Source organism: Salmo salar, chromosome 06 (genome assembly GCF_965601325.2).
Source record: "Salmo salar chromosome 06, fSalSal1, whole genome shotgun sequence".
Lineage (NCBI taxonomy): Eukaryota > Metazoa > Chordata > Actinopteri > Salmoniformes > Salmonidae > Salmo > Salmo salar.
The window spans coordinates 91033423-91053949 of record NC_138296.1 but is presented as its reverse complement, the minus strand read 5'-3'; the positions used below and the strand labels follow the sequence as shown (position 1 = coordinate 91053949).

The following is a 20527-nucleotide window of genomic DNA, read 5'->3' as shown; positions in this document are numbered from 1 at the left end:
AATCATAATGCTGACTTTCCACTCATCAGAAAGCACACATTTTTTGTCTGTTGTGTTCACAGCCAGGCCAATGGTTCACAGCCAGGCCAATGGTGGCCTTCTCTGCTGGTTTGACTGATTCCGGACGGGTAGGACACTACACTGGTCTGGACTACAGTCCTCAGCAACATCGGCAAGGCCTACAGTACAACTACAGGTCCTGACCACACGAACACAAAATAATATAATATACACTCAGTGGACAGTTTATTAGGTACACCGTTCAAGAAAATGGATCGCTCCTACAGAGAGTCACGTGGCCGTGGCTTGCTATATAAAGCAGGCAGACAGGCATCAAGGCATTCAGTTACTGTTTGACTGAACGTTAGAATGGCAAGACGAGTGACCTAAGCGACTTTGAGCGTGGCATGATCGTCGGTCCCAGGCGTGCCGGTTCCTATATCTCAGAAACGGCCTCCTGGGATTTTCACTCATGACAGTGTCTAGGGTTTACTGAGAATGGTGCGACAAACAAACAACATCCAGTCAGTGACAGTCCTGTGGGCGAAAACAGCTTGTTGATGAGAGGTCCAAGGAGAATGGCAAGAATCGTGGAAGCTAACAGGCAGGTCCACAAACAGACAAATAACGGCGCAGTACAACAGTGGTGCAGATGGGCGTCTCAGAACACACAACTCGTCGATCCTTGTCAGGGATGGGATATTGCAGCAGACGACCACACTGGGTTCCACTCCTATCAGCTAAAAACAAGAAGAAGCGTCTCCAGTGGGCGCGCCATCACCAACACTGGACAACTGAGGAGTGGAAATACATTCTGGTCTGATGAATCCTGGTTCCCGTTGCGTCATGCTGATGACAGAGTCAGGATATGGCGTAAGCAGTCCATGACGTCATCCTGCCTGGTGTCAACGGTACGGGCTTAGTGGCGGTGCTGTGGGGAATGTTTTCCTGGCACACGTTCGGTCCCTTGATACTAATTGAGCATCGTTTTTATGTTCTGAATAATTCAGCCTATTGTGGAGGCAAAGGGGGGTCCAGCCCGGTACTAGATGGGTGTACCTAATAAACTGGAGTATATGGCATCCAGCTAGAGTCCAGCATTAAGAACAATGTATATGAGAGACAGTGCTGAATCTTTCTCTGCAGATCCAATGTATCAGTGAGAGGAGTGTACTACCTCAGATTCACGCATCTCTTTAAAAAGATACATGAATCTTTTACAACGGGGATAACCGCAGCACCTTCAGTGGCTTCCTGCTCTTCCCTTTGTAAGGGAGGCACCATGCTATAATGCTCTTTGAGGTGAGTTGTGGGACTAAAAGCCCAATGTTCCTCTAACTAATAAATGGGCATTATATATTTTTTTCTCCAGATTTGTGTCATTGACATTTGTGAGGCACAACATTTCACACCGCTAGGACAGAAGTGTTTTTTTAGCTAAGTGCCATTGCAGATGGCCCCAGCCATATTTCAATATGGCCGCCAACCAGCTGCACAGGGCCATAGTGGTCAGGATTCACATGGCCATATCTCCATACATGAAGGCCAACGATGGCTTAAAATGTTTGAGGTGGTGTGGAGAACAATAATGTAATATACAGTGCATTCGGAAAGTATTCAGACCCTTGACTTTTTCCACATTTTGTTATGTTACAGCCTTATAATAAAATGGATTAAATAAATACAAAATCCTCAATCTACACACAATACCCTATAATGACAAAGCAAAAACTGATTTCAAATAAAAAACAGAAATACCATATTTACATAAGTATTCAGACCCTTTGTTATGAGACTTGAAATTGAGCTCAGGTGCATCCCGTTTCCATTGATCCTCCTTGAGATGTTTCTACAACTTGATTGGAGTCCACCTGTGGTAAATTCAATTGATTGGACATGATTTGAAAAGGCACCTGTCTATATAAGGTCCCACAGTTGACAGTGCATGCCAGAGCAAAAACCAAGCCATGAGGTCGAAGGAATTGTCCATAGAGCTCCGAGACAGGATTGTGTCAAGGGACAGAACTGGGGAAAGGTACCAAAACATTTCTGCTCATTGAAGGTCCCCAAGAACACAGTGACCTACATCAGTTTGGAACCACCAAGACTCCGCCTGGCCAAACTGAGCAATCAGAAGAGAAGGGCCTTGGTCAGGGAGGTGACCAAGAACCCGATGGTCACTCTGATAGAGCTGCAGAGTTCCTCTGTGGAGATGGGAGAACCTTCCAGAACTACAACCATCTCTGCAGCACTCCACCAATCAGGACTTTATGGTAGAGTGGCCAGACAGAAGCCACTCCTCAGTAAAAGGCACATGACAGCCCGCTTGGAGTTTGCCAAAAGGCACCTAAAGGACTCTCAGTCCATGAGCAACAAGATGCTCTGGTCTGATGCAACCAAGATTGAACTCTTTGGCCTGAATGCCAAGCATCACATCTGGAGGAAACCTGGCACCATCCCTACGGTGAAGCATGGTGGTGGCAGCATCATGTTGTGGGGATGTTTTTCCATTGTTTTTTTAAATTAGCAAACATAACATTTGCTTTGTCATTACTGGATATTGTGTGTAGATTGATGAGGGGAAAAAAATATTTAATCAATTTTAGAATTAGGTTGTAATGTAACAAAATGTGGAAAAAGTGAAGGAGTCTAAAACTTTCCCAAGGCTCTGTAAATGTATTGTTTAAAAAGGCGTGACATAAGGTTGTACCTTGTCAGCGTATTTCTCTCTCTTTCTCCTGCGGTCCTTCACCTTGCTGCACTCCTCCTGTTGTCTCTTCTCTTCCTGACGAACACGCACTGCAGGACACAATACAGAGGTAGCAACCAATCAGTAAACAGGCTTTCTCACACAACACAGGAACACAGCAACCAATCACATTTCTGAAAAGTCCACTCACGTCTCTTCTCCAGCTCCTCATCATCCAGCAGCAGACTGACCACCTCTTTAGGCTTCAGGGTGTCTGGTTTAAAGTTGCCCCCAGAGATCACCATCCTCTGGATCTGATGGGGGGGAGAGAGGAGGACACATGGATACAAAGGCTTAATTAGGATCAAGGCCTTTTGGTTCTCTCTCCAAAAAAGGTAGAAAGCTGTGAGAAAATAGAAACTGTTCGGAGCGTCGTATTAAACCCTGTAGGATGTCAGTACAGTGCAGAGCGTCATATTAAACCCTGTAGGATGTCAGTACAGTGCAGAGCGTCATATTAAACCCTGTAGGATGTCAGTACAGTGCAGAGCGTCATATTAAACCCTGTAGGATGTCAGTACAGTGCAGAGCGTCATATTAAACCCTGTAGGATGTCAGTACAGTGCAGAGCGTCATATTAAACCCTGTAGGATGTCAGTACAGTGCAGAGCGTCATATTAAACCCTGTAGGATGTCAGTACAGTGCAGAGCGTCATATTAAACCCTGTAGGATGTCAGTACAGTGCAGAGCGTCATATTAAACCCTGTAGGATGTCAGTACAGTGCAGAGCATCATATTAAACCCTGTAGGATGTCAGTACCGTGCAGAGCATCATATTAAACCCTGTAGGATGTCAGTACCGTGCAGAGCATCATATTAAACCCTGTAGGATGTCAGTACCGTGCAGAGCATCATATTAAACCCTGTAGGATGTCAGTACCGTGCAGAGCATCATATTAAACCCTGTAGGATGTCAGTACAGTGCAGAGCATCATATTAAACCCTGTAGGATGTCAGTACTGTGCAGAGCATCATATTAAACCCTGTAGGATGTCAGTACCGTGCAGAGCATCATATTAAACCCTGTAGGATGTCAGTACAGTGCAGAGCATCATATTAAACCCTGTAGGATGTCAGTACAGTGCAGAGCATCATATTAAACCCTGTAGGATGTCAGTACCGTGCAGAGCATCATATTAAACCCTGTAGGATGTCAGTACAGTGCAGAGCATCATATTAAACCCTGTAGGATGTCAGTAGTGTGCAGAGCATCATATTAAACCCTGTAGGATGTCAGTACAGTGCAGAGCATCATATTAAACCCTGTAGGATGTCAGTACTGTGCAGAGCATCATATTAAACCCTGTAGGATGTCAGTACAGTGCAGAGCATCATATTAAACCCTGTAGGATGTCAGTACAGTGCAGAGCGTCGTATTAAACCCTGTAGGATGTCAGTACTGTGCAGAGCATCATATTAAACCCTGTAGGATGTCAGTACAGTGCAGAGCATCATATTAAACCCTGTAGGATGTCAGTACAGTGCAGAGCGTCGTATTAAACCCTGTAGGATGTCAGTACTGTGCAGAGCATCATATTAAACCCTGTAGGATGTCAGTACCGTGCAGAGCGTCGTATTAAACCCCGTAGGATGTCAGTAGTGAGCTCCATCTTCTTCTTGACCTAAAGTAGTGTGTGTGTGTGTGAGATTGTCTCACCTCACTCTTCTCCTTGGCCCTCTGCAGTATTCTCTCCTCTATAGTGAGCTGACAGATCAGACGGTACACAGTGACCTGCTTGGTCTGACCCAGGCGGTGAGCTCTGTCCATAGCCTGCTGGTCCACTGTAGGGTTCCAGTCACTGTCATAGAAGATCACCTAGCGAGAGAGAGAGGGAGAGGGAGAGCGTGAGAGAGAGCGTGAGCACGAGAGAGGGAGAGCGTGAGAGAGAGCGTGAGCACGAGAGAGGGAGAGCGTGAGAGAGAGAGAGGGGCAAATTACTGACAGCCCCCGAGAAGATCAGCTGGTGAAAACAGTTAGTTATACAAGCCACACTAGTTATACCAGCCACACTGTAGTTATACATATATACATATCTAAATGGCTCCACTTTAAGGGAGAGAGAGAGAGAGAGACGGAGGGGGATGAGAGACAGACAGAGAGACGGAGGGGGATGAGAGACAGACAGAGAGACGGAGGGGGATGAGAGAGAGACAGAGAGAGACGGAGGGGGATGAGAGAGAGACAGAGAGACGGAGGGGGATGAGAGAGAGACAGAGAGACGGAGGGGGATGAGAGAGAGACAGAGAGAGACGGAGGGGGATGAGAGACAGACAGAGAGACGGAGGGGGATGAGAGACAGACAGAGAGACGGAGGGGGATGAGAGAGAGACAGAGAGACGGAGGGGGATGAGAGAGACAGAGACGGAGGGGGATGAGAGACAGACAGAGAGACGGAGGGGGATGAGAGACAGACAGAGAGACGGAGGGGGATGAGAGACAGACAGACAGAGTTCCTCACAGTGTCAGCAGCAGTCAGGTTGATTCCCAGACCTCCAGCCCTCGTGCTCAGGAGGAACACAAAGATGTCAGTCCTGAGAGACGGAGGGAGGAAAGAGAAAGAACATTATTTATTGTTAATGATCCTTATTTTACCAGGTAAGATGACTGAGAACACATTCTCATCTACAGCAGCACCCTGGGGAATAGTTACATGGGAGAGGAGGGGGATGAATAAGCCGAATCGGAAGCTAGGGATGATTAGGTGACCATGATGGTATGAGGGACAACTTGGGAATTTATCCAGGACACCGGGGTTAACACCCCTACTCTTACGATAAGTGCCATGGGATCTTTAGTGACCAGAGTCAGGACACCCGTTTAACGTTCCCATCAGAAACACCACACCCTACACAGGGCAATGTCCCCAATCACTCCCCTGGGGCTTTGGGATATTTATTTCACCAGATGAAAGAGTGCTTCCTAATGGGTGTCAAACACCACTTCCTGCAGCATCTGGCCAGCAGTAGGATGCAGGGTGGGATGCTCGTCAGCAGATTTTATAGCCAGAGAGATGGTTTACAATGTATCACACGTTCACCACAACTAGAAGCAGAGAGCACAACTAATGCACAATACACAGAGACAAACCAGGAGACACAGAGACAAACCAGGAGACACAGAGACAAACCAGGAGACACAGAGACAAACCAGGAGACACAGAGACAAACCAGGAGACACAGAGACAAACCAGGGGACACAGAGACGAACCAGGAGACACAGAGACAAACCAGGAGACACAGAGACAAACCAGGAGACACAGAGACAAACCAGGAGACACAGAGACAAACCAGGAGACTCAGAGACAAACCAGGAGACACAGAGACAAAGCCGGAGACACAGAGACAAACCAGGAGACACAGAGACAAACCAGGAGACACAGAGACAAACCAGGAGACACAGAGACAAACCAGGAGACACAGAGACAAACCAGGAGACACAGAGACAAACCAGGAGACACAGAGACAAACCAGGAGACACAGAGACAAACCAGGAGACACAGAGACAAACCAGGAGACACAGAGACAAACCAGGAGACACAGAGACAAACCAGGAGACACAGAGACAAACCAGGAGACACAGAGACAAACCAGGAGACACAGAGACAAACCAGGAGACACAGAGACAAACCAGGACCACTGAGGATGAAAACAGTTGAACTTAGACAGACTACTCACCGGCTCTGGAAGTCAGCCACCATGTCTCTGCGTTCTGAGATCTTGGAGGAGCCGTCCAGACGCATGTAGGTGTGTTTACGATACACCATGTACTCCTGGAGGGGGGGGGGGGGGGGGGGGGAGATAAAGTGTTTTAAGATACCAGCTTATTCCTGGCTCTTGTTGAGTCACAGGAGAACTCAGTTGGCTTGAAGTGGGCCACAACACAGATCAACTGGAATGGCGAGAGAGAACAACTGGAATGGCGAGAGAGAACAACTGGAATGGCGAGAGAGAGAGAGAGACCATGTTCAGTGCTTTTGAGTCGCAGCTTGAGTCTGGGACCTGGCAAGACATGTCTTGGTTTCTCTTTCACTCACTGGGTCATGAGAGAACTCAGAGCTGTGTGTGGTTCACAGTGCAACACTAAGGGACAACAGGGTTTGAAGTACACACTCGTCAAACTCCCAGGGAATGAATCTAAACCCATGTTTTCTTCTTCAACCTCCTCCGCTCCATGGGATGTTGCTGATCTGTCCGTCAGTCAGAGAGCTGACACCAAACGACTTGGTTTCCAAGAACGGTCAACTAACAGCTAAAAGGGGTTGTTGTCTCACTACGTAGTTCTACATACATTGTTGGAACTTGACGTAAACAGAGTTCCGTAGCTCGGTTTGGATAGAACGTGAAATCACTGTGGAGAGCCTTTAAGTCCTTTTGGCTCCAAGATTGCCTGTTCCTGACCAGAGATTTTCTCCACTCCCTCGAGACACAAGATAGCTCAGACAGCTTGAAGTAGGTATCACAACACAGAACACCAAACCACAGATTACAGGTTTGGAGTTCACTCGTCCACGCCGCAGGATATGAATCTGTTTTTCAACCTGCAGTCCATTGGATGTTGTTAATGCTGACCTGGTCATTCAGTTATTTATTTATGTTTTTGCTGAACGCTCCCTCAGTTTGTGAGCTGACACCAAAATAACCCGTTTCCAAGTGGTAGCTTTCATTTGAAATGGTCCTCAGTCTCTGGGCATAACCACAACATAGCAGGCCTATCCCTGGAGCTAACATTTGTTGAGAAACATAGCTCGATTCCATTATTTCTCAACCTCTGGCCCTTGGAACAGTGACAGTTCATGAGTGGACACTGATTTAGTGTCATGTCAACTGCTAGGCTTTGTTTTACTGCTGTGTTAGAACAGGGGTCAGACGGTGTAATGAGGTGAAACTGATTCAGTCACATGTCAAATGCTAGTTTTACTATAAGTGGTGGGGAAAAACCTCAACAGAATGTATTTACTTGCCTCTTTGGTCTCATTTCGCTCAGGGGCCAGTGTGAGTACAATGGGGGTCCCCCAGGGATCTGTCTTAGGGTATTGCTCTTCACTCTTTAGCTTATGAAGAATAGTTTATAAATAGTCTGGTGGAAAGGTGTTGATCCCCATCTCCTAGCGCTGAGTGATTAACTGACATTTTTGGTATTAAAAAAATTAAAATAAATAATAAATGTATGTATCTGACGTTGTTCAATTATTTCAAATCATTTTTTTTCCTGTAAGCTAAAAATGGCGCATATTGCGCAGTTTCTCGAGAGATGAATCAGATCCAGCCTGAACTGTGCGATGTAGTAGGGAGTTGTAGTTTCTCGAGAGATGAATCAGATCCAGCCTGAACTGTGCGATGTAGTAGGGAGTTGTAGTTTCTCGAGAGATGAATCAGATCCAGCCTGAACTGCGCGATGTAGTAGGGAGTTGTAGTTTCTCGAGAGAGATGAATCAGATCCAGCCTGAACTGTGTGATGTAGTAGGGAGTTGTAGTTTCTGTAGAGATGAATCAGCCCCAGACTGAACTGTGTGATGTAGTAGGGAGTTGTAGTTTCTCGAGAGATAAATCAGATCCAGCCTGAACTGCGCGATGTAGTAGGGAGTTGTAGTTTCTCTCGAGAGATGAATCTGATCCAGCCTGAACTGTGTGATGTAGTAGGGAGTTGTAGTTTCTCTAGAGATAAATCTGATCCAGCATGAACTGCGCAATGTTGTAGGGAGTTGTCGTTTCCAACAGTCCCAAAATTTGTATCGAACCAAAACCAAACTGACCTCAAAAAGCACCAATCACTCAGCACTACCACCTCTCACTCGTACACCTGGCCTGTTCAACATTAGCCCCCTGACATAAATAAAATACAATTTAATTAGTCACATGCGCCGAATACAACAGGTGTAGACCTTACAGTGAAATGCTTGCTTACGAGCCCCTAACCAAATATGCAGCTTAAAAAAATGCGGATAAGATTATGAAATAAAAGTAACGACTAATAAAATAGCAGCAGTAAAATAACAATAGCGAGTGTACCAGTACAGAGTCAATGTGCGGGGTCACCGGTTAGTTGAGGTAATATGTAGATATAGGTAGAGTTATTAAAGTGACTACGCATAGACGATAACAGAGAGTAGCAGCAGTGTAAAAGAGGGGGAGAGGACAATGCAAATTATCTGGGTAGACATTTGACTAGATGTTCAGAAGTTTTATGGCTTGGGGGTAGAAGATGTTTAGAAGCCTCTTGGACCTAGACTTGGTGCTCCGGTACCGCTTTCCGTGCTCTGGCAGAGAGAACAGTCTATGACTAGGGTGGCTGGAGTCTTTGACCATTTTTATGGCCTTCCTCTGACACCACCTGGTATAGAGGTCCTGGATGGTAGGAAGCTTGGCACCAGTGATGTAATGTGCCGTACGCACCACCCTCTGTAGTGCCTTACGGTCGGAGGCCAAGCAGTTGCCATACCAGGCAGTGATGCAACCAGTCAGGATGCTCTCGATGGTGCAGCTGTAGAACCTTTTGAGGATCTGGGGACCCATGCCAAATCTTTTCAGTTTCCTGAGGGGGAATAGGTTTTGTCGTGCCCTTTTCACAACTGTCTTGGTATGTTGGACCATGTTAGTTTGTTGGTGATGTGGACACCAAGGAACTTGAAGCTCTCAACCTGCTCCACTGCAGCCCCATCAATGAGAATGGGGGTGTGCTCAGTCCTCCTTTTCCTGTAGTCCACAATCATCTCCTTTGTCTTGATCACGTTGAGGGAGAGATTCTTGTCCTGGCACCAAACGGCCAGGTCTCTGACCTCCTCCCTATAGGCTGTCTCGTCGTTGTCGGTGATTAGGCCTACCACTGTTGTGTCATCGGCAAACTTAATGATGGTGTTGGAGTCGTGCCTGGCCATGCAGTCATGAGTGAACAGGGAGTACAGGAGGGGACTGAGCACGCACTCCTGAGGTACCCCTGTGTTGAGGATCAACGTGGCGGATGTGTTGTTACCTACCGTTACCACCTGGGGGCGGCCCGTCAGGAAGTCCAGGATCCAGTTGCAGAGGGAGGTGTTTAGTCCCAGGTTCCTTTGCTAATTGATGAGCTTTGAGGGCACTATGGTGTTGAACACTGAGCTGTAGTCAATGAATAGCATTCTCACAAAGGTGTGCCTTTGTCCAGGTGGGAAAGGGCAGTGTGGATCTGTTGGAGCGGTATGCAAATTGGAGTGGGTCTAGGGTTTCTGGGATAATGGTGTTGTGAGCCATGACCAGCACTTCATGGCTACAGACGTGAGTGCTACAGGTCGGTAGTCATTTAGGTAGGTTACCTTAGTGTTCTTGGGCACAGGGACTATGGTGGTCTGCTTAAAACATGTTGGTATTACAGACTCGGACAGGGAGAGGTTGAAAATGTCAGTGAAGACACTTGCCAGTTGGTCAGTGCATGCTCGTAGTACACGTCCTGGTAATCTGTCTGGCCCTGCGGCCTTGTAAATGTTGACCTGTTTAAAGGTCTTACATCGGCTGCGGAGAGCGTGATCACACAGTCTTCCAGAACAGGTGGTCTCAATTTTTTTTCCCTCTGGTTGCACATTTAACATGCTGATAGAAACTTGGTAAAACTGATTGAAGTTTCCCTGGGTGAGTGTTTTTCTTGTTTGCTTATGGCGGAACACAGCTCATTCAATGCTGTCTTAGTGCCAGCCTCAGTCTGTGGTTGTATTAAAACAGCTTCGAAAAATACAGATTAAAACTCTCTAGGTAGATAGTGTGGACTACAGCTTATCATGAGATACTCTACCTCAGTCAAGCAATAGCGTGATACTTCCTTAGATATCGTGCACCAGCTGTTGTTTACAAAAATACATAGTCCGCCGCCCCTTATTTTACCAGACGCCGCTGTTCTGTCCTGCCGGCACAGCGTATAACCAGCCAGCTGTATGTTGATAGTGTCGTCGTTCAGCCACGACTCCGTGAAGCATAAGACATTACAGTTTTGAATGTCCCGTTGGTAGTTTAATCTTGAGCGTAGCGGCGATTTTACTCTCCAAAGATTGCCCGTTTGCTAGCAGAATGGAAGGAAGTGGGGGTTTATTTAATCGCCTACAAATTCTCAGAAGGCAGCCCGCCCTCTGGCCCCCTTTTCTCCACCTCTCGCAAATCACGGGGATCTGGGCCTGTTCCCGAGAAAGCAGTCTATCATTTGCATCGGGCTTGTCAGACTCGTTAAACGGAAAAAAAGGATTCTGCAGTCCGTGGTGAGTAATCACAGTCCTGATGTCCAGAAGTTATTTCCGGTCATAAGAGATGGTAGCGGCAACATTATGTACAAAATAAGTACAAAATTAAAAAAGTTACAAACTACACAAATAATCAAACAAAAAAACACAATCGGTTTGGGACACATAGAACTTCAGCCTTTCTTCTCTGGCAAAGAAGACTACATCACTACTACCACCTCTCAGTCCAACACATGGCCTGTTCAACATTAACCCCCCTGCCATAAGACTACATCACTACTACCACCTCTCAGTCCAACACATGGCCTGTTCAACATTAACCCCCCTGCCATAAGACTACATCACTACTACCACCTCTCAGTCCAACACCTCCCCTACCAATAACATACCAGACACCTCTCCCTTACCAATAACATACCAGACACCTCCCCCTACCAATAACATACCAGACACACCTCTCCCTACCAATAACATACCAGACACCTCTCTCCCTACCAATAACATACCAGACACCTCTCTCCCTACCAATAACATACCAGACACCTCTCTCCCTACCAATAACATACCAGACACCTCTCTCCCTACCAATAACATACCAGACACACCTCTCCCTACCAATAACATACCAGACACACCTCCCCTACCAATAACATACCAGACACACCTCTCCCTACCAATAACATACCAGACACACCTCTCCCTACCAATAACATACCAGACACACCTCTCCCTACCAATAACATACCAGACACCTCTCCCTACCAATAACATACCAGACACCCTCTCCCTACCAATAACATACCAGACACCCTCCCCTACCAATAACATACCATACACACCTCTCCCTACCAATAACATACCAGACACCTCTCCCTACCAATAACATACCAGACACCTCCCCTACCAATAACATACCAGACACCTCTCCCTACCAATAACATACCAGACACCTCTCCCTACCAATAACATACCAGACACACCTCTCCCTACCAATAACATACCAGACACACCTCTCCCTACCAATAACATACCATACACACCTCTCCCTACCAATAACATACCAGACACACCTCTCCCTACCAATAACATACCAGACACACCTCTCCCTACCAATAACATACCAGACACACCTCTCCCTACCAATAACATACCATACACACCTCTCCCTACCAATAACATACCAGACACCCTCTCCCTACCAATAACATACCAGACACCCTCTCCCTACCAATAACATACCAGGCACACCTCTCCCTACCAATAACATACCAGACACACCTCTCCCTACCAATAACATACCAGACACCTCTCCCTACCAATAACATACCAGACACCTCCCCTACCAATAACATACCAGACACCTCTCCCTACCAATAACATACCAGACACACCTCTCCCTACCAATAACATACCAGACACACCTCTCCCTACCAATAACATACCAGACACCTCTCCCTACCAATAACATACCAGACACACCTCTCCCTACCAATAACATACCAGACACCTCTCCCTACCAATAACATACCAGACACCTCTCCCTACCAATAACATACCAGACACCTCTCCCTACCAATAACATACCAGACACACCTCTCCCTACCAATAACATACCAGACACCTCTCCCTACCAATAACATACCAGACACACCTCCCCTACCAATAACATACCAGACACACCTCCCCCTACCAATAACATACCAGACACCTCCCCTACCAATAACATACCATACACACCTCTCCCTACCAATAACATACCAGACACACCTCTCCCTACCAATAACATACCAGACACACCTCTCCCTACCAATAACATACCAGACACCTCTCCCTACCAATAACATACCAGACACACCTCTCCCTACCAATAACATACCAGACACACCTCTCCCTACCAATAACATACCATACACACCTCTCCCTACCAATAACATACCAGACACACCTCTCCCTACCAATAACATACCAGACACCTCCCCTACCAATAACATACCAGACACACCTCCCCTACCAATAACATACCAGACACACCTCTCCCTACCAATAACATACCAGACACCTCCCCTACCAATAACATACCAGCACACCTCTCCCTACCAATAACATACCATACACACCTCTCCCTACCAATAACATACCAGACACACCTCTCCCTACCAATAACATACCAGACACACCTCTCCCTACCAATAACATACCAGACACACCTCTCCCTACCAATAACATACCAGACACACCTCTCCCTACCAATAACATACCAGATACCTCCCCTACCAATAACATACCACACACCTCTCCCTACCAATAACATACCATACACACCTCTCCCTACCAATAACATACCATACACACCTCCCCTACCAATAACATACCATACACACCTCTCCCTACCAATAACATACCAGACACCTCTCCCTACCAATAACATACCAGACACCTCTCCCTACCAATAACATACCAGACACCTCTCCCTACCAATAACATACCATACACACCTCTCCCTACCAATAACATACCAGACACACCTCTCCCTACCAATAACATACCAGACACCCTCTCCCTACCAATAACATACCAGACACACCTCTCCCTACCAATAACATACCAGACACACCTCTCCCTACCAATAACATACCAGACACACCTCTCCCTACCAATAACATACCAGACACACCTCTCCCTACCAATAACATACCAGACACCTCTCCCTACCAATAACATACCAGACACACCTCTCCCTACCAATAACATACCAGACACCTCTCCCTACCAATAACATACCAGACACACCTCTCCCTACCAATAACATACCAGACACCTCCCCTACCAATAACATACCAGACACCTCCCCTACCAATAACATACCATACACACCTCTCCCTACCAATAACATACCAGACACACCTCCCCTACCAATAACATACCAGACACCTCTCCCTACCAATAACATACCAGACACACCTCTCCCTACCAATAACATACCAGACACCTCCCCTACCAATAACATACCAGACACACCTCTCCCTACCAATAACATACCAGACACCTCCCCTACCAATAACATACCAGACACCTCCCCTACCAATAACATACCATACACACCTCTCCCTACCAATAACATACCAGACACACCTCCCCTACCAATAACATACCAGACACCTCTCCCTACCAATAACATACCAGACACCTCTCCCTACCAATAACATACCATACACACCTCTCCCTACCAATAACATACCAGACACCTCCCCTACCAATAACATACCAGACACAACTCTCCCTACCAATAACATACCAGACACCTCCCCTACCAATAACATACCATACACACCTCTCCCTACCAATAACATACCAGACACCTCTCCCTACCAATAACATACCAGACACCTCCCCCTACCAATAACATACCAGACACCTCCCCTACCAATAACATACCATACACACCTCTCCCTACCAATAACATACCATACACACCTCTCCCTACCAATAACATACCAGACACATCTCCCTACCAATAACATACCATACACACCTCCCCTACCAATAACATACCAGACACCTCTCCCTACCAATAACATACCAGACACACCTCTCCCTACCAATAACATACCAGACACATCTCCCTACCAATAACATACCATACACACCTCCCCTACCAATAACATACCAGACACACCTCTCCCTACCAATAACATACCAGACACACCTCCCCTACCAATAACATACCAGACACACCTCTCCCTACCAATAACATACCAGACACACCTCTCCCTACCAATAACATACCAGACACCTCTCCCTACCAATAACATACCAGACACCTCTCCCTACCAATAACATACCAGACACACCTCCCCTACCAATAACATACCAGACACCTCCCCTACCAATAACATACCACACACCTCTCCCTACCAATAACATACCATACACACCTCTCCCTACCAATAACATACCATACACACCTCCCCTACCAATAACATACCATACACACCTCTCCCTACCAATAACATACCAGACACCTCTCCCTACCAATAACATACCAGACACCTCCCCTACCAATAACATACCATACACACCTCTCCCTACCAATAACATACCAGACACCTCTCTCCCTACCAATAACATACCAGACACCTCTCCCTACCAATAACATACCAGACACACCTCTCCCTACCAATAACATACCAGACACACCTCTCCCTACCAATAACATACCAGACACACCTCTCCCTACCAATAACATACCAGACACACCTCTCCCTACCAATAACATACCAGACACACCTCCCCTACCAATAACATACCAGACACCTCTCCCTACCAATAACATACCAGACACACCTCTCCCTACCAATAACATACCAGACACCTCCCCTACCAATAACATACCAGACACACCTCTCCCTACCAATAACATACCAGACACCTCCCCTACCAATAACATACCAGACACCTCCCCTACCAATAACATACCATACACACCTCTCCCTACCAATAACATACCAGACACACCTCCCCTACCAATAACATACCAGACACCTCTCCCTACCAATAACATACCAGACACCTCCCCTACCAATAACATACCAGACACCTCTCCCTACCAATAACATACCATACACACCTCTCCCTACCAATAACATACCAGACACCTCTCCCTACCAATAACATACCATACACACCTCCCCTACCAATAACATACCAGACACCTCTCCCTACCAATAACATACCAGACACACCTCTCCCTACCAATAACATACCAGACACATCTCCCTACCAATAACATACCAGACACACCTCCCCTACCAATAACATACCAGACACACCTCTCCCTACCAATAACATACCAGACACACCTCCCCTACCAATAACATACCAGACACACCTCTCCCTACCAATAACATACCAGACACACCTCTCCCTACCAATAACATACCAGACACCTCCCCTACCAATAACATACCAGACACCTCCCCTACCAATAACATACCATACACACCTCTCCCTACCAATAACATACCAGACACACCTCCCCTACCAATAACATACCAGACACCTCTCCCTACCAATAACATACCAGACACACCTCTCCCTACCAATAACATACCATACACACCTCTCCCTACCAATAACATACCAGACACCTCCCCTACCAATAACATACCAGACACAACTCTCCCTACCAATAACATACCAGACACCTCCCCTACCAATAACATACCATACACACCTCTCCCTACCAATAACATACCAGACACCTCTCCCTACCAATAACATACCAGACACCTCCCCCTACCAATAACATACCAGACACCTCCCCTACCAATAACATACCATACACACCTCTCCCTACCAATAACATACCATACACACCTCTCCCTACCAATAACATACCAGACACATCTCCCTACCAATAACATACCATACACACCTCCCCTACCAATAACATACCAGACACCTCTCCCTACCAATAACATACCAGACACACCTCTCCCTACCAATAACATACCAGACACATCTCCCTACCAATAACATACCATACACACCTCCCCTACCAATAACATACCAGACACACCTCTCCCTACCAATAACATACCAGACACACCTCCCCTACCAATAACATACCAGACACACCTCTCCCTACCAATAACATACCAGACACACCTCTCCCTACCAATAACATACCAGACACCTCTCCCTACCAATAACATACCAGACACCTCTCCCTACCAATAACATACCAGACACCTCTCCCTACCAATAACATACCAGACACACCTCCCCTACCAATAACATACCAGACACCTCCCCTACCAATAACATACCACACACCTCTCCCTACCAATAACATACCATACACACCTCTCCCTACCAATAACATACCATACACACCTCCCCTACCAATAACATACCATACACACCTCTCCCTACCAATAACATACCAGACACCTCTCCCTACCAATAACATACCAGACACCTCCCCTACCAATAACATACCATACACACCTCTCCCTACCAATAACATACCAGACACCTCTCTCCCTACCAATAACATACCAGACACCTCTCCCTACCAATAACATACCAGACACACCTCTCCCTACCAATAACATACCAGACACCTCTCCCTACCAATAACATACCAGACACACCTCTCCCTACCAATAACATACCAGACACACCTCTCCCTACCAATAACATACCAGACACACCTCTCCCTACCAATAACATACCAGACACACCTCTCCCTACCAATAACATACCAGACACACCTCCCCTACCAATAACATACCAGACACCTCTCCCTACCAATAACATACCAGACACCTCTCCCTACCAATAACATACCAGACACACCTCTCCCTACCAATAACATACCAGACACCTCCCCTACCAATAACATACCAGACACACCTCTCCCTACCAATAACATACCAGACACCTCCCCTACCAATAACATACCAGACACCTCCCCTACCAATAACATACCATACACACCTCTCCCTACCAATAACATACCAGACACACCTCCCCTACCAATAACATACCAGACACCTCTCCCTACCAATAACATACCAGACACCTCCCCCTACCAATAACATACCATACACACCTCTCCCTACCAATAACATACCAGACACCTCCCCTACCAATAACATACCAGACACAACTCTCCCTACCAATAACATACCAGACACCTCCCCTACCAATAACATACCATACACACCTCTCCCTACCAATAACATACCAGACACCTCTCCCTACCAATAACATACCAGACACCTCCCCCTACCAATAACATACCAGACACCTCCCCTACCAATAACATACCATACACACCTCTCCCTACCAATAACATACCATACACACCTCTCCCTACCAATAACATACCAGACACATCTCCCTACCAATAACATACCATACACACCTCCCCTACCAATAACATACCAGACACCTCTCCCTACCAATAACATACCAGACACACCTCTCCCTACCAATAACATACCAGACACATCTCCCTACCAATAACATACCATACACACCTCCCCTACCAATAACATACCAGACACACCTCTCCCTACCAATAACATACCAGACACACCTCCCCTACCAATAACATACCAGACACACCTCTCCCTACCAATAACATACCAGACACACCTCTCCCTACCAATAACATACCAGACACCTCTCCCTACCAATAACATACCAGACACCTCTCCCTACCAATAACATACCAGACACACCTCCCCTACCAATAACATACCAGACACCTCCCCTACCAATAACATACCACACACCTCTCCCTACCAATAACATACCATACACACCTCTCCCTACCAATAACATACCATACACACCTCCCCTACCAATAACATACCATACACACCTCTCCCTACCAATAACATACCAGACACCTCTCCCTACCAATAACATACCAGACACCTCCCCTACCAATAACATACCATACACACCTCTCCCTACCAATAACATACCAGACACCTCTCTCCCTACCAATAACATACCAGACACCTCTCCCTACCAATAACATACCAGACACACCTCTCCCTACCAATAACATACCAGACACACCTCTCCCTACCAATAACATACCAGACACACCTCTCCCTACCAATAACATACCAGACACACCTCTCCCTACCAATAACATACCAGACACACCTCTCCCTACCAATAACATACCAGACACACCTCCCCTACCAATAACATACCAGACACCTCCCCTACCAATAACATACCAGACACACCTCTCCCTACCAATAACATACCAGACACCTCCCCTACCAATAACATACCAGACACCTCCCCTACCAATAACATACCATACACACCTCTCCCTACCAATAACATACCAGACACACCTCCCCTACCAATAACATACCAGACACCTCTCCCTACCAATAACATACCAGACACCTCTCCCTACCAATAACATACCAGACACACCTCTCCCTACCAATAACATACCATACACACCTCTCCCTACCAATAACATACCAGACACAACTCTCCCTACCAATAACATACCAGACACCTCCCCTACCAATAACATACCATACACACCTCTCCCTACCAATAACATACCAGACACCTCTCCCTACCAATAACATACCAGACACCTCCCCCTACCAATAACATACCAGACACCTCCCCTACCAATAACATACCATACACACCTCTCCCTACCAATAACATACCATACACACCTCCCCTACCAATAACATACCAGACACCTCTCCCTACCAATAACATACCATACACACCTCCCCTACCAATAACATACCAGACACCTCTCCCTACCAATAACATACCAGACACACCTCTCCCTACCAATAACATACCAGACACATCTCCCTACCAATAACATACCATACACACCTCCCCTACCAATAACATACCAGACACACCTCTCCCTACCAATAACATACCAGACACACCTCCCCTACCAATAACATACCAGACACACCTCTCCCTACCAATAACATACCAGACACACCTCTCCCTACCAATAACATACCAGACACCTCTCCCTACCAATAACATACCAGACACACCTCCCCTACCAATAACATACCAGACACCTCTCCCTACCAATAACATACCAGACACACCTCTCCCTACCAATAACATACCAGACACACCTCTCCCTACCAATAACATACCAGACACCTCTCCCTACCAATAACATACCAGACACACCTCTCCCTACCAATAACATACCAGACACCTCCCCTACCAATAACATACCAGACACCTCTCCCTACCAATAACATACCAGACACCTCCCCTACCAATAACATACCAGACACCTCTCCCTACCAATAACATACCAGACACCTCCCCTACCAATAACATACCAGACACCTCCCCTACCAATAACATACCAGACACACCTCTCCCTACCAATAACATACCAGACACCTCTCCCTACCAATAACATACCAGACACACCTCTCCCTACCAATAACATACCAGACACACCTCTCCCTACCAATAACATACCAGACACACCTCTCCCTACCAATAACATACCAGACACCTCTCCCTACCAATAACATACCAGACACACCTCCCCTACCAATAACATACCAGACACACCTCTCCCTACCAATAACATACCAGACACCTCTCCCTACCAATAACATACCAGACACCTCTCCCTACCAATAACATACCAGACACACCTCTCCCTACCAATAACATACCAGACACACCTCTCCCTACCAATAACATACCAGACACCTCTCCCTACCAATAACATACCAGACACCTCTCCCTACCAATAACATACCAGACACCTCCCCTACCAATAACATACCAGACACCTCTCCCTACCAATAACATACCATACACACCTCCCCTACCAATAACATACCAGACACACCTCTCCCTACCAATAACATACCAGACACCTCCCCTACCAATAACATACCAGACACCTCCCCTACCAATAACATACCATACACCTCCCCCTACCAATAACATACCAGACACACCTCTCCCTACCAATAACATACCATACACACCTCTCCCTACCAATAACATACCAGA

The 20527-nt window shown here is 46.5% G+C and overlaps 1 protein-coding gene across 7 annotated transcripts in view; it reads right to left on the bottom strand.

The window, feature by feature from the left end:
- The window catches only part of ino80 (INO80 complex ATPase subunit), a 112053-nt gene that overhangs the window by 15452 nt on the left and 76074 nt on the right, over nucleotides 1–20527 (bottom strand). For all 7 annotated transcript variants that reach the window (XM_082977058.1, XM_082977063.1, XM_082977062.1 and 4 more), the window contains exons 28-32: nucleotides 6426–6520; nucleotides 5210–5282; nucleotides 4408–4566; nucleotides 2901–3003; nucleotides 2711–2799 (exon numbers count right to left, since the gene is read on the bottom strand). In XM_082977058.1, the coding sequence (XP_082833184.1) occupies nucleotides 2711–2799; nucleotides 2901–3003; nucleotides 4408–4566; nucleotides 5210–5282; nucleotides 6426–6520 (519 nt within the window). The remainder of the gene's footprint in view (nucleotides 1–2710; nucleotides 2800–2900; nucleotides 3004–4407; nucleotides 4567–5209; nucleotides 5283–6425; nucleotides 6521–20527) is intronic.